Source organism: Nuphar pumila, chromosome 4 (genome assembly GCF_984573655.1).
Source record: "Nuphar pumila chromosome 4, dmNupPumi1.hap1.1, whole genome shotgun sequence".
Lineage (NCBI taxonomy): Eukaryota > Viridiplantae > Streptophyta > Magnoliopsida > Nymphaeales > Nymphaeaceae > Nuphar > Nuphar pumila.
In genome coordinates, this window is record NC_143252.1 from 441819 (window position 1) to 466240 (window position 24422).

General features: G+C 38.5%; 1 protein-coding gene across 2 annotated transcripts in view; it reads left to right on the plus strand.

Annotated features, from left to right (window-relative positions):
• Nucleotides 1-24422, plus strand: part of LOC149838998 (BAG-associated GRAM protein 1-like) — a 186278-nt gene that overhangs the window by 99678 nt on the left and 62178 nt on the right. For both annotated transcript variants that reach the window (XM_090002195.1, XM_090002194.1), the window contains exon 12: nucleotides 24277-24420. In XM_090002195.1, coding sequence (XP_089858321.1) covers nucleotides 24277-24420 — 144 coding nt within the window. The remainder of the gene's footprint in view (nucleotides 1-24276; nucleotides 24421-24422) is intronic.

The following is a 24422-nucleotide window of genomic DNA, read 5'->3' on the forward strand; positions in this document are numbered from 1 at the left end:
AGACTTTCTGCTGCTTCTTGCACCTCCACGAAATTAAGGTTTCACTTAGGAACACACAAAAACCAGTAGTTGAGTGTCTATTATTGGGATCACCTCCCCAGTCAGCATCAATATATGCAATTAAATTTAATGAAGATGAAGCAGACAATAAGAGTCCTCGTGAAAGAGAGGATTTTAAGTATCTAATAATACGCAAAATCGCTCCCATGTGCACGGAGGTGGGAGCATGTTGAAACTGACTGACTGTATGAACCACATGAGTTATATCTGACCTAGTAATGGAAAGATAAGAAAGAGCTCCAACAAGCTGTCTATAAGGAGTAGGATCATCAAGAAGTTCTCCATCATCAATTTTCATTTTAACATTGACAATTTCTGGAGTGTCTACTTTTTTATCATTTGTAATTCCAGACCTGGAAACGATATCAAGAGCAAATTTAGATTGAGATATCAAATACCCTCGAGGGGAATAAGCAACTTCAATGCCTAAAAAATATCTTAATAAACCTAAGTCAGTCATTTCAAAGTGAGTTTTAAGAAGAGATTTGATATTTGCAACTCCCTGTTTGTCGCCTCCGGTGATGATCATATCGTCCACATAGAGAAAAAGAATAATGATGCCTGCATCAGATTTCTTAACAAACAAAGCAGTGTCAGTTAAACAAGGTTGAAAACCAATATCAAGCATAACATGACTAAATCGGGCATACCAGGCTTTTGGAGCCTGTTTAAGACCATAAAGAGTTTTTTCTAGACGAAGAGCTTTACCCTTAGGGATACTAATACCAGGTGGGGCTTCCATGTATACTTCTTCAACGAGATTCCCATTCAGGAAAGCATTTTTGACATCTAATTGAAAGATAGGCCATGTTCTAATGGAGGCCAAGGCTATTAAAGTTCTAACAGTGGTCATACGGGCCACAGGAGCAAATGTTTCTTCATAATCGATGCCATACTCTTGGGCATATCCTTTTGCTATTAAACGAGCCTTATATCTTTCCAGGGTCCCATCACTTTTGGTTTTGACTTTGTATACCCACTTACAACCTATAGGTTTCTTACCCGGAGGGATATCTTGTATCGTCCAAGTATTGGCCTTTTCTAGTGCATCCAATTCTATTTTCTAAATATTATAACAAAATGCATTCTTGGGTAATTCCAAAAAGTCCATGTAATAAAGTCCTCCTTCTCTATGGCCTTCCCCAATCAGCTTCTCTGACTGGCGATCATGTACCCAACAACCATGAGAAGAGAAGGAGATATTACATCCATAATCAAATATTTGCGAGACAGATAAGAGATTCAAATTAAGTTTAGGGATATATCTAACTTCTGGGATAAAAAATCTTTTGGATTTGTGAAGATTTTCAAAACATCATATTCCTTTTACTTCAAGAGATGTGCCCTCAGCTGTAAAAACCTTTGACACACTTGAGTTATTTTTAAGACATTCGGATAGACTATTAACATTTGGGGTCATATGAAAAGAAGCACCAGAATCTAAAAGCCAAGGAAAGTTACTTGGACCGGAGAAAGATGCAACTGCCGCTCCAGTTGAGGCTTCGGTTGAGGAGGATACCCCTTTGAGAAGAGGTTGAAGGATCTCCATCAGTTGAGTCATAGACACAGGTGCATCTTGATCTTTTGACTCAGATTCAACAAATGCAACTCTTTTTTCTTCTCTTCTTTTTAACTTTGGACATTGAGGCCTATAGTGCCCCGGTTCATGACAATGATGACAAATAACTTTTCTTTTATCAAAGTCGCTGTTTTGCCTTCCAAAATGAGGCGACTTGTAAGTACGAGTATGATTCCTCGGTCTAGATACAGCTAAAACGGAGTCATCATCAACTTTTGGAGTACTTTTTCTAAGTCTATTTTCCTCCATAGTGAGCTCTTCTATAGTATCAACAATAGAAGTAATTTTTTCACGATGTAAAAGAGTCGATTTGGTGGATTCAAACTCCGGCCTTAGACCATTCATAAATTGATAGAAATGTTCCATATCGAGTTGCTTTTGGCGAAGCTCGATATCTTCGGCACAATGCCCTTTGGGCTCAAGAAGAGCCAACTCTTTCCAAAGTTCGGACAACTCATTATAATATTCTCGAATAGTTTTACCTTTTTGAGTCATTGTCCGAACTTTATCTTGTAAATTGCATACATGTGCAATATCTTTAAGGGAATACATGTTTTTGAGGTATTCCCAAGCCTTATCGGCATGCTCAAACTTAGCTAGACTAGAGCATTTTTTAATGTCTATGCTATTGATGAGCCATGACATAATTTTTGCATGCCCTATCCTCCTTTCTTTCCATTTCTTTTCATAAGTGGCTAACGCCTTACTATCACCCTCTTTCTTGGTAAGAGATAGTTTAGGTTCCAAATCGGAACCATCCACTATACCCCATAAACCTTTTCCCCAAATGTGGTGCTTCATAATCGAAGCCCACATTACATAGTTAGTATCATTTAGCTTCATATGAATGATGGTGATCTTATCATTGTCATCCATCTTTTACAAGGGTAAGAGAGGAATAAATAGGATGAGAGAGAGAGAGAGAAAAATAAAAAGAAAAGAAAAAGAGTAGACAAAGGAATAAGAGAGGATACAAAACCAATTTTTTTTAGCACAAGTTCGCCTTTCTTCAAACAAATCTTCTTGAGCCAAGAACAAGGTGATGAAACACCTTTTGTAAATGTGGCACGGAAATCAAGGCGGAAGCACTTCAAGATCTAAGGATTTCGTAGCTATGATACCATGTAATGAAATGGTGGTCTTCAACAAATGCACAAATAACTCACAAACAAGTGTCTATTGGAGACACTACAAGCATGACTCTTGAAAGGGTATAAAAGGAAGAACACTTGAAAAATAAATAATACTTTATTCATGAACAAAATGCTTAAGAAGCATCGTTATTTACATTGAAGGGGTTCACCCCTATATATACAAAAAAGTGGAAGAGAGAGGAGAGCTCATTTTGAGCTCTCCAAAAGAGACGTTGGATTCCAACGTCTCTTAATATAGCTGTTGGACTACAGTCCAACAACATTTATTATAGCTACAGTCCAACAACTATTTGCACAGTCAAGTTCCCTAAAAAAGAAAATAAAGAAAAATAGAAAAAGAAAATAATAAAAGAAAATATAATAATATTAAATAATATATATATATATATATATATATATATATATATATATATATATATATATATATATTACAATTTACATTTTAACACGAGCCGCATACGACATCCCATTGACAGGTAGGTTAGCTATAACAACTTCTCCTTGGATCTTGAGCTGTTTTTAACTGCTCTCAACAAAGAAGATGAGCCCACTATGTACTACCAGGCAAGCACTTCTACCAAGTGGGTAGAAGCAATGAATGATGAAATGCAAGCTTTGCATGAATGTGTAACTTGGGAAGTTGTTCCCAGACCGCCTAACAAAAAGTTTTCGGATGTAAATGGGTCTACAAGATAAAGTACAAGCCAGATGGAACTATTGAGCGATACAAGGCAAGGCTCGTGGCAAAAGGATTCACTCAAGAAGCATGGCAAGACTATGATGAGACTTTTAGTCCGGTTGTAAGAATGAGAACAATTCGGATTATTATCTCTCTGGCTGTTGAACATGGGTGGAAGTTAAGTCAGCTTGATATAAAGAATGCCTTCTTGCATGGGGACTTGAAGGAGGAAGTGTATATGGAGCAACTCCCTGGATATCAAGAACAAAATTGTAAAACCCATGTGTGCAGGTTAAAGAGAGCTATCTATGGTCTGAAGCAAGCATCTCGCTCTTGGTTTGATAGCTTCTCACTAGAGATTCAGAAACATGGATTTTCGCGTTCCATGCTGGACCGCTCATTGTTCTTTTTCAGAAGCCAGACTGTGATCACTCTGTTATTAATTTATGTTGATGATATTGTTATCACAGGAAACTCTGTGGTCCACATCCAAGAAGTGAAAGACTTACTAGGTCAGAGGATCAAAATGAAAGATCTTGGAGCTCTGCGCTATTTTCTTGGTGTAGAAGTTGATAATCAGGCTCATGGCTTGACACTCACTCAGCACAAGTACACCGTAGACGTTCTCAGCAAGGCAGGCATGAAAGACTGCAAACCTCTGGGAACTCCGAGTGTGCTTCATAAAAAACTTAGCGCTCATGATGGAGATTTGTGTGATGACCCCACCAGGTATCGAAGCATAATAGGAATGTTACAGTATCTGACCTTCACTAGACCCGATATTGTTTATTCAGTCAATCAAGTATCTTAATTTATGCATGCGCCACATATGGAAGCTATCAAGAGGATCCTTAGATATCTGAAAGGGACTATTGGGGATGGATTGACATACTCACCACAGTCATATGGCAAAGATGAGCATGGACTCACTGTATATTGTGATGCAGACTGGGCTGGGGATCCTGATAAACGAAGATCTACATCAGGATATTGTCTCTTCATTGAAAGAAATTTAGTCTTTTGGAGCAGTAGAAAACAAAAAACTATCGCTAGATCAAGTACTGAGGCTGAGTATTGATCTATGGCTGCTGCTACTGCTGAAGTCACCTGGATCAGACATCTACTGACTGAAGTAGGAAAAAAGATCTCCCATACTACCTTGCTATGTGACAACCAAAGTGCTATTAACATGTCATTAAATCCAGTACATCACAGTCATGCTAAGCACATTGAGATTGACCAACACTTTGTGAGACAAAAAGTTGAAGAAAAAGAGATTGAGCCTGAGTTCGTCAATACTAAACAACAAGTTGCAGACCTATTTACGAAAGGATTAACAAAGGATCATTTTTGGATGCTCAAAGGCAAGTTGTGCATGGTTCATAACCATGATCAACTTGAGGGGGGGTGAAAAAGGTGTATAGTGTTTCGGGTCTGGATCCTATACCAGACCCGAGTTCATTCCATTTTATGTATTAGTGTAAAATTTTAAGTGTAGTGTATTTTTTTGGGTTCGGATATTACATTAGACCCGACCGACCCATGTACACTTACGTGCATTTATACAAGGCATTAGGTCACGATTTTTGATATGCAGAAATCGTGACAGCCGCAGTTGCCCACTTTTGGTTTTCTCTTCTCGTCTCTCTCTCTCTTTCTCTGTTTTCTCTCTTAATGCAGGTGCAGATGAAATTTTATCAGTTGTTTGGCTCAGACGATTGCTAGCAGATATGGGAGCTGAAGCGACACAAGCTTCAAAAATGTACTTTATCAACAAAAGTGCCATCTACATTGCAAGCAACCGAACGTTCCATGAGTGCACCAAACACATTGAGATGGACTGTCACTATGTTAGAGAGGAATACTTACATGGAACCATTGATCTGCCATATGTTACATCCGAATATCAATTAGCAGATTTCTTCACAAAGCCTCTTGTTGTTCCCCGATTTCACTTTCTCTTAGACAAACTTTCGCTCATTGTACCGTAAGTTTAAGGGTGAGTGTTAAAATATAACATGTAAATACAAATATAATATATATATATATATATATTATATGTGAAAACTTCAATGAGTTGCACAGGAACCGAGGCAGAGAGAGAGAGAGAGAAGTCGGCTGAGAGAGGAGAAAACTCGTTAACCTTCATATTAGGGCTAATCTCCTCTAAGATAAATAGAGGGAAGCCAAAAATTAAAATTTACATACAAGTCCCTCCTTATATACGAAATATCAAATAACCTACTTTTAAGAAACCTTAAGCTTAAAACCTCACACGGTCAATTAATCTTAACACTTCCCCTCAAGCTGGAGCATAGATATCAATCATGCTCAGCTTGTCACAACATTTTGAGAAACTGGGTCTAGCAAGAGGCTTTGTAAACATATCTGCAACTTGGTCCTCCGACTTTAGATATCTGGTAGCGATATGACAAGCTTGAACCATATCTCTTACGTAGTGGCAATCAACCTCAATATGTTTTGTCCTCTCATGAAAAACTGGATTGTTCGCTATATACATGGCTGCCTTGTTATCACACATCATTATCATAGGAGATGAAACCTTGACCTGAAGATCATTTAGAACAGTTCGAACCCACGTTAATTCAACAACTGTTTCGGCCATAGCCCTATATTCTGATTCTACACTCGACCTAGCAACCACATTTTGCTTCTTACTTCTCCATGAAATTAGGTTATCTCCCATAAACACACAGAATCTTGTGGTAAATTTTCTATCCACTACAGATCCTGCATAGTCACCATCAGAGTAAGCCACTATCTCCAGGGTTCCACCTTTTTTGAATAATAACCTTTTTCCAGGAGAAGATTTTAAGTACCTGAGTATCATTATTGTTGCATTCCAGTGTACCTTAGTTGGTTTGTCCATAAATTGGCTAACCTTGCTTACAGCTAAAGCAATATCAGGTCTGGTTACAGTTATATATAGTAGCTTCCCTACCAGTGAGCGATAACTTTTGCTATCAACAAGTTTCGACCCTTCTTCAAACAACTGAACTTTATGATCCATGGGAATATTTGCTGGTTTAGCTCCCAACATTCCAGTCTCTTTTAATAAGTCAAGAACGTACTTCCGTTGTGACAAAACCACCCCTTCACGGCTCCTGGCAACTTCTATACCCAGAAAATATCTAAGTGAACCAAGGTCTTTTGTAACAAAATGTTTTTGAAGATGAGTCTTTGTAGCTTCAGTATCTTTCATATTATCTCCTGTAAGGATGATGTCATCCGCATATGCCACCATAACAAGACCTGAGTTAGTTTTCTTAATAAATAATGTATGGTCTGCCGCCGACCTATTAAAGCCAAAACTTGACATCACTTCAAACAACTTTTGAAAGCATACACACGGACTTTGTTTCAAACCATATATTGCCTTTCTTAATCTGCACACCTTATGACACTCCCCCTCAACCTCGAATCCAGAAGGTTGTTGCATGATACTGTCTCAGATAGATCCTCATATAGAAATGCATTTTTCACATCTAATTGACACAAACTCCATCCATGGTGAACAACTACGGAGAGAACAAGAAAGGCAATATATGGTTTGAATTCCCACACAGATGTCTGGATGCACCAGAGTCAATAATCCACTTACTATCATTCAAATGAAGATGATCCCCTGTTGAGTAGGCCACACCAGCTACAGGAGAAGAGGAGCTTAAAGGACGACGAGCTATCAGCTCATCATATTCTGCTCGACTAAGGGTGATACTGTCAGTTGCAGAAGTATTATCATTTGCTACCTCTAGTGTAGTAACATTAGCTTTGAGAACATTAGGCTTTGATGCAGAAGAGGTTGGCCGTCCATGCTTATTCCAACAATGATCTTCTAAATGTCCAGATTTTCCACAGAAAGTACATTGAACTTTGCCTCTGCCTCCCATACCTCTTCCACGACCTCGTCCTCTAATATTCTGAATATTTCCACGTCCATAACCAGATGAGACAACTAGAGCATATGACTGGGACATAGGGTGAGAGTGTGGAAGGGAAATCACAAGTCTACTCAGACGATTGTATGCATCAACAAGAGTAGGTACATCGGATCCAGTCAACATTTGGACTTTTGCAACAGAGAATTCTGAAGATAAACCTGTGAGAAACCGAGCAACCATAGTCTGTTCTTGATGATCCTTTTGCTGCGAACAACAAAGAGGCCTGTGGGCATTGAGTCTTTCAAACGCTGCTTTGACGGAGGCATAATACTGGGTCAAGGTCTGATCTCCTTACTGCAAATTATATATCTCTTGTTCGACTTGCAGGATACGACTCACATTAGTCTCTTGAGAATACGTATCTCGAAGATTGTCCTACATCTGTTTGGCTGTATTATAGTAAATTAGACCATCTGCAATATGAGGTTCGACACTATTCATGATCTATGACATAACGATGTCATTATCTTCGTCCCAAGGAATATATTTTCCCACCTTTTCATTTGGTTCAGTTTCCAACAAAATATGTTTTCTACGATGTCCAGATACCGACATCATAAAAGTTCTGGACCCCCTGGCATAGTTTGTTTCATTCAATCTCACAGAACCATACGAGAAGGGATTTGCAAATGCCTTATATTCCTCAATAGCCTCATTTTTGGAATCAAATTTCGAAGCTTCACCCATAATGAATAGTACTAACAAGACATGAGAGATATTTGATGCTAATATAGTTGCAATAAAGAAAAAAATTAGATTCACTCTCTTAATCACTCAGATTTTTGAATCTGGGATGTTCATCAACCACGTGCCAGCTGACACAGGAACAACATGCTTTATGATCATGCTTCAGTCAATTCCACGACCACACAAGACTCTTTCACCACATCAGAAACAAATTCACGCCAGCAGAGCATAAAATAGCATGTTTCACGATCACACGACAACCTATTTCACGACTTCATTAGGTTATTCAACCTTCATCAGAAACAATGGAAAAATCAGATCAGAAACGTAGATCTGAGAAAAACAGAGCAGCGTCAAACACGACATCCAAGGATAAGATTATTTTGTTCATGATCTGATATGAGCAACTACACACGACACAAAAATCCCACCAGCCTAAAAAAAAATATCAACAACTGCTCCCACGAAACATGATTTACGGCAAGACAACAAAAGAATTTTTTTTTCTCGACTTCGAGATCCTTGATCTGCTCGTACCACCCAACTCTGCCTCAACCCGATCTAGTTGACACGCTGTCACCGTAACCTTTAGATCTGATTACAGATCTGTGATCAGATCTATGCAATTAGAAGGAGAACAAAAATAAGCACACCTATTTATGAATTTTTTTCGAGCCCTTTTTTTTTGTTTTTGGTGTAGATCGATCACGTGCTCACGTTCTCGAGATCCATAGCTCTGATACCATGTGGAAACTTCAATGAGTTGGAGAGAGAGAGAGAGAGAGAGGAGAAAACTTGTTAACCTTCATATTAGGGCTAATCTCCTCTAAGTTAAATAGAGGGAAGCCAAAAATTAAAATTTACATACAAGTCCCTCCTTATATACGAAATATCAAATAACCTACTTTTAAGAAACCTTAAGCTTAAAACCTCAAACGGTCAATTAATCTTAACATTATATATATATATATATATTTTATTTCTTTTTATTTTTTATTTTTTATTTTCTTTGTTTTTATTTTTTTTATAGTTCACTTTGAACTAGATGGTCAAGATCTCGTTGGATCTTGACCATTCCTATAGCTGTTGGACTAGGTCCAATGACTCTTAGGAAAAGCTCTTCCTCTCCTCCTCTACCTCTTTTATAGATAGGGGTGAACCCCTCCCTTGTAAAGCAATGCTTCTTAAGCATTTTTAGTGTATGAATAAATTATTATTTATTTCAAGTGTTCTTCCATTTATACCCTTTCAAGGGTTATGCTTGTAGTGTCTCCAATAGACACATATTTGTGAGTTGTTTGCGCATTTGTGGAAGACCACCATTTCATTACAAATGAAACCTTAGGCGCAGGCCCCCAAACATCAAAATGCATGATCTCAAATGGAAAGAAAGCTCTTTTATTGAAATATTGGAAAGGAAGTTGGTGACTTTTACATATTTGACAACTTAAACTCAAATTTTCATTCACCAACTCATTATTACAAGACTCTTTTGACAAAACTCCTTTATTTGACAATGACTTCAAGAAAGGAATACTGCACTGTGCCAAGCGACGATGCCATAAATCAACATCCCTTTGGCTGGACTTGAATTGCGAAATCAACAACTTGGACTCTGAACTTCCTAGTGGACTTGAGTTGGATGAACTTGAATCGGATGGACTACCATAAACTTCCTTGATAACTTAAAGACTTTCGCATCTTACTCCTTCGACATACGTTTTTCTTATGCGAAGATCCTTCACATGCACAAGAGTAAAAACAACATAAGCTTTTGTTTGATCACAAAGTTGAGATACGGAAATGCAATTCTTTCTAATTCCAGGAACAAGGTATTTGGAAGGGACACATGACTAGTTTTACATGAAAGTTGGGCATTTCTTGCATGAGTGATAGGGTGAGGAGTCCTATCTCCAATGATTATTCTGCTATGTTTTTCATAAGTTTGAAGATTAAAAATTATATCCGCAATGCCAGTCACATGATTTGAAAGAAGGAAACCCTATTATCGACAGTGAGAGAGAGAGAGAGAGAGAGAGAGAGAGAGAGAGAGAGAGAGAGAGATTCCAGAGGAAAGAAGGCTCAGTCTATCGTGACTGCCTTCTCATTCTATTTATATTAAAAGTGTAAAACACTAGGGTACGAAAATACCCCTTTACAGAGTGTTAATTTACAATACATGAACTGGATCTGGACCCGATCCATTACATAAATGGATCGGGTCAGACATACACAATGAAGATAACGATGCCTTTTTTTCAACCTCCCTCAAGTTGTGCATGGTGTTGGACCATGAACAACTTGTTCTTCAAAAACCAAAATCTATCCTTTGTTAACCCTTTAGTGAGGATATCATCAACTTGTTCTTTAGTTGACACATACATGGGCTCAATCACTTTGTCTTCAACCTTTTTCCTAATAAAATGTTGATCTATTTCAATGTGCTTTGCTCGACTATGGTAAATGGGATTGAATGACATGTTGATGGCACTTTGATTGTCACACAGTAACAGTGACCTAGCAATCGGTTCTCCCATTTCAGTCAGAAGATGTCTTATCCATGTACCCTCGGCCGTGGCAGTGGCCATCGATTTGTATTCAGCCTCAGTGCTCGATCTAGCAACCGCCTTTTGTTTTCTACTGCTCCAGGATACCAAGTTTGGCCCAATGAAGCTGCAGTAACCGGATATTGATCATCGTTCGTCTGGATCTCCCGCCCAATCAGCATCAGCATAAGTAACAATCTCATGGCCCCCGCCTGGATCTAATTCTTCCTTGCCTTTGTATACTAGCCCATCACCCACTGTACCCTTTAGGTAGCGAAGTATACGTTTGACTGCCTCCATATGTGACACACGAGGTTCATGCATAAACTGAGATACCTGATTAACTAAATATACTATGTCGGGTCTAGTAAAAGTCAGGTATTGCAACATGCCAACTAAATTGTGATACTTAGTGGGATCTCCATATATATCCCCTTCTTGTGAACTCAATTTCTGATGGATGACACTTGGAGATGTTAACGGCTTACAATCTGTCATGCCTGCTCTGCTGAGAATGTCCAGCGTATATTTGTGTTGAGTAAGGGTAAGCATGTCATTTTTGTTATCAACTTCTACCCCAAGAAAATATCGCAGCTCTCCCAAATCTTTCATCTTAAATCTCTGATTTAATAACTTCTTCACCTGCTCAATGTGGCTTTTACAATTCCCTGTGATGATGATGTCATCTACATATATCAACAGAAGAGTAGTAACTCCTTGTTCATTGTGAATAAATAATTAGTGATCCAGAAGAGACCGAGAAAAACCATGCCGTTGTATTTCTAGAGAAAATTTGTCGAACCAGGAACGAGAAGCTTGTTTCAAACCATAGAGTGCTCTCTTTAATTTGCATACATATTTTTTGGCGTCTCGTTCTGCATATCCAGTGGGTTGTTCCATGTAGACCTCTTTTTTTAAATCCCCGTGCAGAAAAGCATTTTTTACATCCAGCTGGCTCAATGTCCATCCATGTTTAATGGCTAGACTCAACACAATACGAATGGTCCCCATCTTAACTACAGGACTAAAAGTTTCATCAAAGTCTTGGCCTTCCTCTTGTGTGAATCCATTGGCTACAAGTCGAGCTTTGTACCTTTCGATGCTCCCATCTGGTTTATATTTTATCTTGTACACCCATTTTGACCCAACGACATTTCTGTTCAGTGGTCTAGGCACAATCTCCCATGTGCCACATTCATGTAAGGCCTCCATTTCTTCATTCATTGCTTCTACCCATCTTCTAGAGCTCGCAACTTGATAGAACATAAGAGGCTCATCTTCCTTACATATGGATGTCAAGAATAACTGAAAGTCCAATGAAATTTTTTTATAACTTACCCACCTGTCAAGCGGATGTCGAATCCGTGAAGATCTTCTGATATCCATTTGCTGCGAAACGGATGATCCAGATGGATCCGTGTTTATACAAGGAATGAATGAGGGTTCTTTCTCTCACCGAGTGTACACAATACCCTTATACCTTGTTGGCTCCAAGTCATATGTGACAGTTTCCTCTGTTTGAGTCTCATTGGCTGAATCCTCACGTGGCTCATTCTGACTGCAATTTTCTGGACAGTCTACTGTACCATTGGAGAAGAGTTATGAATTTAACCATGGGTAGTATACCTCAATGCTGGAGCTTGAGTTATCGGTATCCACCATAGTTGAATTATTATCCTGATCAGCAAAGTTCATTTCATCGAAAATAACATTCCTTGATATTTTGACACGCTTACTCAGGGGATCATAACACCTGTACCCTTTGTAATCTTCTGCATATCCTATAAACCTGCATTTCAAAGCCTTATCTTGGAACTTGTGCCTGAGTGATCTATCAATGTGCACATAACAAACAGACCCAAACACACGTAATTCATGATAATCAGGTTGTATGCCAAAAAGAGAGAAGTATGGTGACTTATTTTCTAAGATATTCATGGGCAAGCGATTTATCACATGAACTGTGGAATGGAAGGCTTCAGTCCATAATGATATAGGGAGATTGCTCCCGTGCATCATGCTCATTGCAGTCTCAACAATATGTCGATGCTTCCTCTCAGCAATCCCATTTTGTTGAGGTGTATGAGGGCAAGACACTCTTCTCTTTATCCCATTATGTTGAAGAAAGTTAACAAAATCACTCGAGGAGAATTCACCTCCTCCATCACACTGGAAATTAAGAATGTTGGTAGAGAAATGATTTTGAACGAAAGAGTGAAATTTCTGGAACAATCCAAAAACTTCTGATTTGTGCTTCATAAAGAATATCCAAGTATAACGTGAGTAACTATCAATGAAAATAAAATAGTATTTACTGCCAGAAAAAGAAGTAATTGGAGCAGGACCCCAGACATCTGAACAAATGACCTCAAATGGCCTTGAAGCTCTTTTATTAATGGAAGCAAAAGGTAAAACATGACTCTTACATAGATGACAGCTAGAACATTTTGTATCAACGACTTCTGAACGCAGACTGGACTTAGGAATAAGATTATTCATGACAAGTTTTTCAATAAAATGGCGACCACAATGGCCAAGACGACTATGCCAAAGTCTTGGCTTATTACTTTCAGAAACATTAAATATAAAATCAGAATAAAAAACTTGACATTGGTGAGGCTTCAAGGATGAATAGTTGGAATGAATGAAGGAAGGATCTTCTTGGAAGATGTACATGTTGCCCCATCGTTTTCCTTCAGCGAATATCCTCCTCGTGCGAAGATCCTTGACATAAACAGAAGAGAGAGTAAATTCAACTGAAGCATTAGCATCATCAACAAGTTTTGAGACAGAAACAATGTTCTTTTGAATATTAGGAGCATGGATGACACTTGGAAGTTTAAGGGAGGACTTTGACATGTGTATAATGGCATTTCCAGTATGTGAGATGGCATGATGTGATCCATCTCCTGCGACAATGCTATTCTTTCCAACATAAGGTGTAAGAGTCAAGAATTTACCTACATCACCTGTAACATGAGTAGCTGCTCCGGAGTCGACATACCAAATTCCTTTGTCATTTTGTTTCATATTCAATCCTGCCAAGGCTGCCAACAGCAACTCTTTTACTTCTCCATCCTTTCTAGCCTCTGCTTGTGGAGCTTTCCCTTTGTTTTGAGGATTAAACCAACAGTTCGCTTTAATGTGCCCTTTCTTGTTGCATAGGAAACAGGTGGGAATGGGTCTTTGTCCCTGGACATGGGGTGTTGGAAGTATGCCTCGACCTCCATAGTTATTTCTCCCTTGTCCTCCTTTTCCTCGAAAAGAACTTCCTCTACCTCGACCATAACTCATTCCCATAGCCAGCACATCTTGTGTTCCGGAATTCCCATGAGAGGCTTCAGAGGAACCTTTCAGATTCATCTCATAGTGCAATAATTTTGCACAAAGATCTTCAAACTTTGGAAGTTCTGGTAAACATAGTAAGGTTGTCGTCATAACATGATAATCTGGCCCCAATCCACTCAAGGTTTGTTGTACTTTATCTTTTTCACTGACAAGACACCCAACAACAACCAACTGATCTGTGATGCCTTTCATTTTATTCAGGTATTCCATAATAGACATGGAATCTTTCTTCAGCATTTGAAATTCTCGCTTAAGAAACATAATTCTTGCCTCAGAAATTTGTGAATATGTTTGAACTAACGTATCCCACAGTTCCTTTGCCGAACAATCATCAGGAAGAGCAATAAGGACCTCCTGTGAAAGAGTTGAGGTGATATATGCCACTAGCGATTGATCCTTCTTCATCCAAGCAACATATTCTGGATTCTTGTGAAGAACAACAGATTGTTCTCCTTTATCGTCCACCTTTTCTTGCAAAAGAAATTCTGGAGGCGGTGGGACCGATCCATCCAGATGACCAGAGAGGTCCTGACTTTTTATAAACGGAATAATCTGTCTTTTCCAGGTTAAGAAATTGCAGTTATTCAGTTTTTCAGAGACTAGTTGACCGAGAAAACTTGAGGACAAACATGATTGCCCGTGAGTAAAATCCATTTGGTGAATATCTTGGAATTGACACTTAGGTATGAGAAACAAAGGGCTCGGCTAACAGAACACTGCTCGGCTAATAGAAAAAATTTCAGATAAAGAAAAAAAAAACAGATGGCTGTTAGCACGTGATACTCAGCAGGCAGTTCTCTTTAGAACCAACAAAAAAAAAATACAGATCAGTAGAGAAGGAAATCACAGATTGACAGTGATTGGTAGGTAGCAGGGAAACACATATTAAATGCAGGGAAAAACAGCAGTGAGGAAATCACAGATCAAGAGAGACAGATTAACAATGATTAGCAGGTAGTAGGAAAAACATAGATTAAATGTAGGAAAAGCAACAAGAAAACAGCAGGAATTAAACCACAGATCGAAAGAGGATCGAATTTTCACAAAGGAAAGGGGAACCTGATTTAATTAGACACAGGACACAAATTTTGCTGATAGAAGCACACAAATTGACGCTGTGTTTCTTTGAGATTCACGGCTGATAGGTCCAGATTCACGCTGGGATGAAAGGCACACAGATTGATGCTGTGATTCTTTGAGATTCACGGCTGATAGGTCCAAATTCACACTGGAATGAAAGGCACACAGATTGATGCTGTGATTCTTTGAGGTTCACGGCTGATAGGATCACGTGGCTTTGAGATGCACGCTGGGTCTTTCTTCACACAGATTCACGTTGGGTCTTTGAGGTTCACAATACCACGCAGATTCATGTTGGGGCTTTCTTCACGCAGATTCACGGCTGATAAATCCACGTTGTTGACGCTGATGGATTCACGCAGATTCACACTGTGATTCGCTCCCAGATTTTGGCTCTGATACCATGAAAGAAGGAAACCCTATTATCGACAGTGAGAGAAGGGAAGAGAGAGAGAGAGAGAGAGAGAGAGAGAGAGAGAGAGAGAGATATTCCAGAGGAAAGAAGGCTCAGTCTATCGTGACTGCCTTCTCATTCTATTTATATTAAAAGTGTAAAACACTAGGGTACGAAAATACTCCTTTACAGAGTGTTAATTTACAATACATGAACTGGATCTGGACCCGATCCATTACATAAATGGATCGGGTCAGACATACACAATGAAGATAACGATGCCTTCTTTTCATGCTGGCCGTGGAATCTATATACCATTCTCCTTAAGGCGTATGCTGGTCCAACTTTAAACCTTCAAAGATGGCAGCCAAAACCTCATTATTTTGTTATCCTTGCTGCTCTTGTTTCACGTGGTTCTCATGTGCCTGAACATAATTATCATTGTAATCCACCTTCTTTGCATTGGATGGAATGCCATATGCTGGTAAATCCCAACAACTGTCTGCAGTATGCCCTCTTTTCTTGTAGAGTTGACACTGAACCATGTTCCTTTGTTGGTTGTTGTTTTGACCAGCTTGTGGAGCATTTGGCGTCACAATTTGTGGGAGGGGAAGAATGCATCTTCTACCTGTCCAATTATTCCTGCCTCGACCTCTTACTCCTCTTCGATTATTTTGCCAATTTCGCCCACATCCCACTTTGCCCACATCCCAACTTTGATCTGATTCCCCCCAAGTTCATTGGCTGTGGAAACTGTCTTAACACTCTCTCCTTCCCCTTTCATCTCTGAAATGAACTTGGGGGGAATCAGATCAAAGTTGTCCAGATGTCCCATCAAATTCAAGCTCTCAATGAATGGGGTGATTTGATGCTTCCATATTAGAAAATTGGAAGACGTCAGTTTTTCAGGGACAAGCCGAGAAAGAAACAATGAGTTGATAAGTAGTTGCTTCTACAAAAAGAAAGAAACAATGATAACTGAAAAAGTTGTATCATATACCCGACCCGGGTCCATATGGGTTCTAGTGTACATTGTATTCTGGGTCTAGATATTATACCAGACCCGGATCCATTCTGTATACCAAAACATATAAATATATGTCTTTAGGTCACGATTTCATTGATTGAAATCGTGACAGCCGCAGCCCCTCTTCTTCTATTCTTCTCTCTTTCTCTCAATACAGGTTCTACAGAGGATTCTAACATGGTATCAAAGCCGAGATCCATCTAGGGGTTGAAGAGGCTTCCAAAAGGTGCGTCCGATCAAAGGTTTGAAGATTCCTTCATCTCTTGTCTTCTTCAGTTTTGTTCCTTCTTTATCTCTCATTTCTTCATTTCTTCTCTAGTTCTTTTCTGGTGGATTCACGTCTCACGTGAATCCCTAAATTCACCTGTGAGGAGTTTACGTGAATCCTTTGTTCACGTAAATCCCGTGTGTCAAAAAAAAAGGGGGGGGGGACTCGTTTCACGTGAATCTTCTGTTTCACGTGAATCGCTAAAGTCGACCCACCTTCTTCTTCGTCTGGTATATTCAGATCTGGTGCACCAGATCTGTAGCCTCTGCGCATCCCTTCTTCTTTCTCACTTGGACTCGAATATTCAGATCTGGCTGTGAAGTTGGGTCAGATATGAAATATTAAGTTCTTTTTTTTTGCTATCCAGATTTGCTGTGTGACAACAGTTTTTCAATCTGATTCTTATTTCTTCAAGTGTCTCCCCTTGCCGTCTATTTCTTCTCGCTGTCACAGCTGGTATTCACATTGCGTTTTGTCTGAAAATACAGTTAGTTTCAAATTTTGTTCAACGTGTGAGGAGTTTTATTGCATTAATCTCAAATCTTATAAAAAAAAAGGTGGAAGGGAAAACTTAGATCTGGAGATCTGGCCCCCTTTAAATCTGACAGTCTCTGATTGCCAGTTTTTGAAGGTTACTCAGCTTCTCAAAAAAAAAGGGCGATCAACAAACTTCTCTGGCAGTGGACTGAGCACTTTGTGAATTCCCTTGTTAAATTTTCTTTCTTCATGCATTCTCATTCTTCTCAATCGAGTCTTTCTTCGAGTTTTCTCAATCAATTTGTTTTCGAAAAGTTAACCACCTCAAACTTCTTGATTTGGAAGAGATAAATCATTCCTTTTATAAGGAGCCAAGGTCTTTTAGGTCACCTAGATGGAACCACTCCAGTCCCGCTAGAATTTGTTACGAGAGAAGAGAAAGATGATAAAGGGGCAAGTTCAATTGTGTATGTCAAAAATGCAGAATACCTCAACTAGGAAAGGAAAGATCAATCAGTAGTTGCATACGTCACTTCTACCTTGTCTCAAGAAGTTCTTGTTGCAATCCTTGACAATTGTACAACCCTGCAACTTTGGGAGAGATTAGTTCAGACGTATTCGCAAGTTTCACAGGCGAGAATGGTTTTTCTCAAGAGGGAATTTCAGCTGCTGAGAAAAGATTCCATGACCATCATGGAACATCTAAACAAGATGAAGACTATCATAGACCAACTTGCAGTTATAGGATATGCGGTGAGTGACAGTGATATGGTGCAACAAACTCTGAGTGGATTGGGATCCGACTATAATATGATCGTCACTTCACTACTGTGTCTACCTGCCCTTCCTACTTTTGATGAGTTGCGAGCTAAATTAATTCAGTATGAAATGACTTTGAAGGGATTTTCTGAAGAAACTCATGCTCATACAAATTCCTAAGAAGTTTTTGCCACAGGGGTGACTTATGGTTGAGGACGAGGGCAAGGGGGACAAGGGCGAAATGGACACGGAGGACGTGGATTGCTTCCCACCTCAAATATGTTGACTCATGCTCAGGGACAAAGATCTATTCCCACTTGCTTCCTTTGTAACAAAAGGGGGCATATCATGGCGAATTGTTGGCACAATCCTGAAAATAAAGGAAAGACTCCACAGACAGAACAAAAAAGAAAGTCCAACAATATCAGAGACAATGGAGAGATTAGAGATTTGTTGATATTCGCCTTGTCAGAATTGAAATTAAAGCAGAATGATCAAGGCACCTGGTTTGTTGACTCAGGGGCAGCTACTCACGTGACTAGCGATGCAGATAAACTTTATAAACCTATTCCTTATTTTGGCAAAAGTAAAATTGTCACTGTAGATGGATCCTACCATCCTATTTCCCATGTTGGAAAATCTGTCATTCCCATGTCATGTTCTACTTTTGAATTTTCTAATGTCCTTCATGCTCCCAATATCAAGAAAAATATTGTCTCTGTTTCTAAACTTGTTGATAATAATCATGCTTCAGTCGAATTCACTCCCTTCTTTGTGTAGGTCAAGGACCTTCGCACGAGGGAAACATTCGCTGAAGGAAAGAGACAAGGCAATATGTATGTCTTTGAAGAAGCTCCATGTCATCCCGTCCGCCCTACTCATCTAGATTCGAAGTCTTCATTAGAGTCATGTTTCTTCTCTTCAGCAAATGTTTTTAGTATTTCTGAATGTAATAAGCCTTTCTTATGACACAGTCGATTAGGACATTGTGGGAGTCATTTTATTGAGAAACTTGTTTCTAATAATCTCATTCTAAACGAAAGTCTCAATGTGGATGAGAAAAGTCAGAAGTGTTCTAGTTGTCTTTTATGCAAAAGTCATGTATTGCCTTTTCACTCTATTAATAAGAGAGCTTCAAAGCCTTTTGAGGTAATATGTTCTGATGTATGGGGACCTACCCTAGTTGCCTCTGGATCTGGAAGCAGATACTACCTAATCTTTGTTGATAGCTACTCTCGATACACCTGGATATATTTCATAAAAAATAAGTCAGAAGTTTTTCTTTTGTTTCAAATTTTTCTTTCCTTAGTAAAAAATCAATTCTCTGAGTCCATTCAATTCTTCCAATGTGATGGAGGTGGGAAGTTCTCATCTAGTGACTTTATTTCTTTTCTTCAAAATAATTGGATAGGAAGAAGGGTGTCCTGTCCACACACCCCTCAATAAAATAGGATTGCTGAGCGAAAACACAAGCATATCGTTGAAAGTGCCATGAGTATGCTCCATGTCAGCAATCTTACCATCAATCTATGGACAGAAGCTTTTCATTCTGCCGTATATGTGATAAATAGATTGCCTATGGTTGTTCTGAAAAATAAGTCTCCTTATTACTGTCTTTTTGGAGCTCATCCTAGTTATCATGATTTGCGTGCCTTCGGATGTGTTTGTTATGTGCACATTGATCGGTCTCTGAGAAACAAGTTTCAGGACAAGGCTCAGAAGTGTAAATTTGTGGGATATGCAGACTACTATAAAGGATATAGGTGTTATGATCCCGCCAACAGACGTATCAGAATCTCAAGAAATGTTATCTTTAATGAACAAAATTTTGATCACAAAGCTGGAACAACGGATATGTCCCCTACCACCACCGAAGTTTATTACCCTTGGCTGAATTCAGAACTTTTTGCTAGTTCCAATGAAGTCTGTTCACCAGGTTGTGGGCGGCAGAAAGAAGAAATGCCTGAGACTATTGGCACATCGGGATCACAGAATTGGGAAAAAATACCAACTGTACCGGGCAGATACAAGGGCATTTGCTATACTAGACAGAGAACGACAATGCTAGACCTTTCAAATCACACCTCAGCAGTTGCACCTACTTCCTCTCATACTCTTGAGGTCAGAAGATCCAATCGCATGCGACATCCTATTGATAGGTGGGTCAGCTATAACAATTTCTCCTTGGATTTTCAGCTCTTTTTAACTGTCCTGAATAAGGAAGATAAACCTATTATGTACTATAAGGCAACCATTTCTACCAAATGGGTAGAAGCCATGAATGATGAAATGCAAGCCTTACATGAATGTGGAACCTGGGAAATCGTTCCCAGACCACCTGACAAAAATGTTGTCGGATACAAATGGGTCTACAAAATACAGTGTAAACCAGATGGGACCATTAAACGATACAAGGCAAGACTGGTGGCAAAGGGTTCACTCAAGAAGCAGGGCAAGACTATGATGAGACCTTCAGCCTTGTGGTGCGAATGAGAACAATTCAAATTATTCTTTCCTTGGCTGTTGAACATGGATGGAAATTGAGTCAGCTTGATGTAAAAAATGCATTCTTGCATGAGGATTTGAAGGAGGAAGTCTACATGGAACAACCCCTTGGATATCAAGAGCAAAATTGTAAAACACATGTGTGTAGGCTAAAAAGAGCTATCTATAGCCTAAAACAAGCCTCTCGCTCTTGGTTTGACAGCTTTTCCCTTGAGATTCAAAAGCATAGATTTTCACGCTCTCTACTAGATCACTCATTATTCATTTTTAGAAGTCAGAATGTGATCACTCTATTGTTAATTTATGTTGATGATATTGTTATCACAGGAAACTCTAAAGATCATATCAAAGAAGTGAAAAACCTATTAGGTCAGAGGTTCAAAATGAAAGATTTTGGGGCCTTGCACTATTTTCTTGGTATAGAAGTCGATAGCCAGGCTCATGGCTTGACTCTCACTTAACACAAGTATACGTTCGATGTTCTCAGCAAGGCAGGTATGAAAGACTGCAAACCTTTAACAACTCCAAGTGTGCTTCACCAAAAATTAAGTACTCATGATGGAGACCTGTGTGAGGACCCCACCAGGTACCACAGTCTAATAGGGATGTTGCAATATCTCACTTTTACTCGACCTGATATTGTTTATTCAGTCAATCAAGTGTCTCAATTTATGCATGCACCACGTACTGGACATATGGACACGGTTAAGAGGATACTTAGATATCTGAAAGGGACCATTGGAGATGAGTTGATATATTCTTTACAGTCGTCTGGCAAGGATGTGCATGAACTTACTGTATATTGTGATGCAATCTGGGCTGGAGATCCTGATGAACGAAGGTCTACGTCAGGATATTGTGTCTTTATTGGAAGAAACTTAGTCTCTTGGAGTAGTCGAAAACAAAATGCTGTTGCTAGATCAAGCACTGAAGCTGAGTATAGATCCATGGCTGTCGCTACTGCCGAAGTCACATGGGTCAGGCATTTACTAACTGAAGTGGGAGAAACGATCTCTTCGTCTACCTTGTTGTGTGACAATCAAAGTGCTCTCAATATGTCATTCAATCCAGTACATCACAGTCGCGCTAAGCATATTGAAATCGACCAACATTTTGTGAGACAAAAAGTTGAAGAATCGAGACTGAATTTGTTAATACTGAAAGACAAGTTGCAAACATTTTTACAAAGGGCTTGACAAAAGATCGCTTTTGGATGCTTAAAGGCAAGTTGTTTATGGTTCAAAACCATGATCAACTTGAGGGGAGGTGAAAAAGTTGTATCATATACCCGACCTGGGTCCATATGGGTTCTAGTGTACATTGTATTCTGGGTCTAGATATTATACCAGTTCTGGATCCATTCTGTATACCAAAACATATAAATATATGTCTTTAGGTCACAATTTCATTGATTGAAATCATGACAGCCGCAGCCCCTCTTCTTCTATTCTTCTCTCTTTCTCTCAATACAGGTTCTACAGAGGATTCTAACAATAACTAGATCAAGAAATCAATGACCAGATTAGAGAAACCAACTACTCAAAATAGGCGCTAATTTATTTATTTATGTGTTATTATTATTATTATTATTTGTGCTGACAACCTGAATCAGATAAGGAGACAAGAACAGTGTATGGATGCTATCAATAACAATCATAGCACCCAATAAGCAACAATCACAAGAACAATGTGTTCACAACTCATAGGATAATCAAGAACAATATTTTCAGATTCCAAGACAAATGTTTCAGATCTGGTGAACAGAAAAACCTTTGCAATTGAAGAAGAATATATATATATATATATATATATATATATGAGTGAGAGAGAGAGGCACAACAAAATAGATAAGAAGACGATGTAAAAATTCAGCAGATGGGGAAACTTGATCAAGGTAGGTAACAGATCCTTGAATCAATGACACAGATCAGGTCTGATCCCAATACAATTAAGATAAAATCTGTCTAAAGCAAAAACACAGATCTGTTAACAGATTTTATATCCAAACTGAAAATCAAATCTGTTAACAGTTTAAACAGATTGAAATGAGAAACAGAGAGAGAAAAGAAGAGAGAAGAAAATAGGCAAGATAGGGAGGAAAAGAGGAAAGAAAGAAGAGGAAAAGGAAAAAAGAGAAGAGAAAGAAAGAAGAGTATTGAGAGCTTGAATCCAATTAGGACTTACTTTGGCAAGGAATCTTGCTCTAATACCATCAAAATTTGTGTCACACCAGGTTCAAAGATGACATGAGAGTGAAGGGAGAGGGAAGATGAAGTGCAGTTAATCCCCACAAATTCTGTTGAGGATTCAATTCTCATTCAGCCACTATTTATATTTTTACATTAGGATTAGACAAAAAACATGTCTACCCTCAATAGAAACACAACGTGACTAGATTACATAAAGCACAACAAATAACTAATATACCCTTAAGTACTAGACAAATAACATCATGACATGAACACACCATTCCTTACAGGCGTACCTTCATTGGTTCTTTTTTTTGCATAGAATGTCATTAACCTTCAAGAATTTATATGTCAAGAGACTTGCCCAATTAAGAACTTACATGTGATGATGGACTTCCATCTCTTTGTAATTTGTAATTAGTATACAATCCTAGGATCATAACATTTAGAACTAATCTTCAAAAAGTGTTTCAGAGAGAAAAATTGGGATCTAAAAGTTACATGGTGGGTAAATAAAAAAAACAAAAACAAAAGATAGAAGCTAAATAGGATAAATTACTTTAGTCGAAGTGTAAGCAATTGCATGAGAATGAATAAATTCATCAGCTGAATTATGAATTTGTAGAAAGAAGAGTCTAATTGGAAACCATAGACTGGATCTGATCAACATGCCATCTATTTTAAATCTACGCTGTCCCTGAGACATTTGTGACCTAGCACCCAAGATGACTATTCATCCTCATATATAAACCAGTCTAACAATCACACTTAAATTTGAGTTCATTTGATACTGACAGCTATTGTGCATCATCAACTAATAAAGTAGATTTCCTTTGCCATTTGTAACATTACAAGAAGGATGATCATGTAGGATTTCTAAGCTCACTTTGGGAGAAAAGAGGATCTGATAACCTGAAGTTGATGTTATGAAAATTTAATAGAGCATTGTTTAGAGACTTTCTTTTTTTCTTTTTGTGTTTATTTTCATGCTGTGCGGGCTGATATTGATTAACATTTACATTTGTGAACTTAGTGACATATTATCTCAATTCTTGTTGCATGATGCTATGATTTCAAGACCTGAACTTGATCTTATTAAATGAAAATTTTTAGTCTATCATTTTGTTAATATATTTTAAACTGGTTCAAATATGTGAGATATCCATTTATTTTGCATTTATTAGGGCATTGTTTAGAGATTTTTGTTGTATTATTTTCATGAAGTGCATGATAACATTGATGCACCATTCACATTCATAAACTTAGTGGTGCATTGTTTTAGTTCTCGTCATGTGGTGCCCATGCTGGACAGGTAGGTGACTGGAGTTGCAACTAATGATCAATTTTTACATTTGAGTTCTCTAGATTGGATCACAAGTTCTGTTTTTCCCTTTGAAATACATTGCTTGGTTTATTGTTTTATTGAAGTTGTTGATTGCCAATGATGATTCTTAAGCTTATTCAGATCATAAATCAAAACCTAGATTATTGTCAATGATGATCCATAAGCTTATTCAGAGCAGAAATCAAAAGTAAAGTATTTTATTTTGCATGAAATGTAGGAGAGGGCACACTCTGCATTAAGGGCTCATAGTAGCTCCGTTGGAAGCAGTAGATATGTGAATGAGGCTTTGGATGGTGATCTACCGAAGGATGAACAGTCCCAGCCATTCATTAAAGAGGAAGTCTTAGTTGGTATAGTTAATGT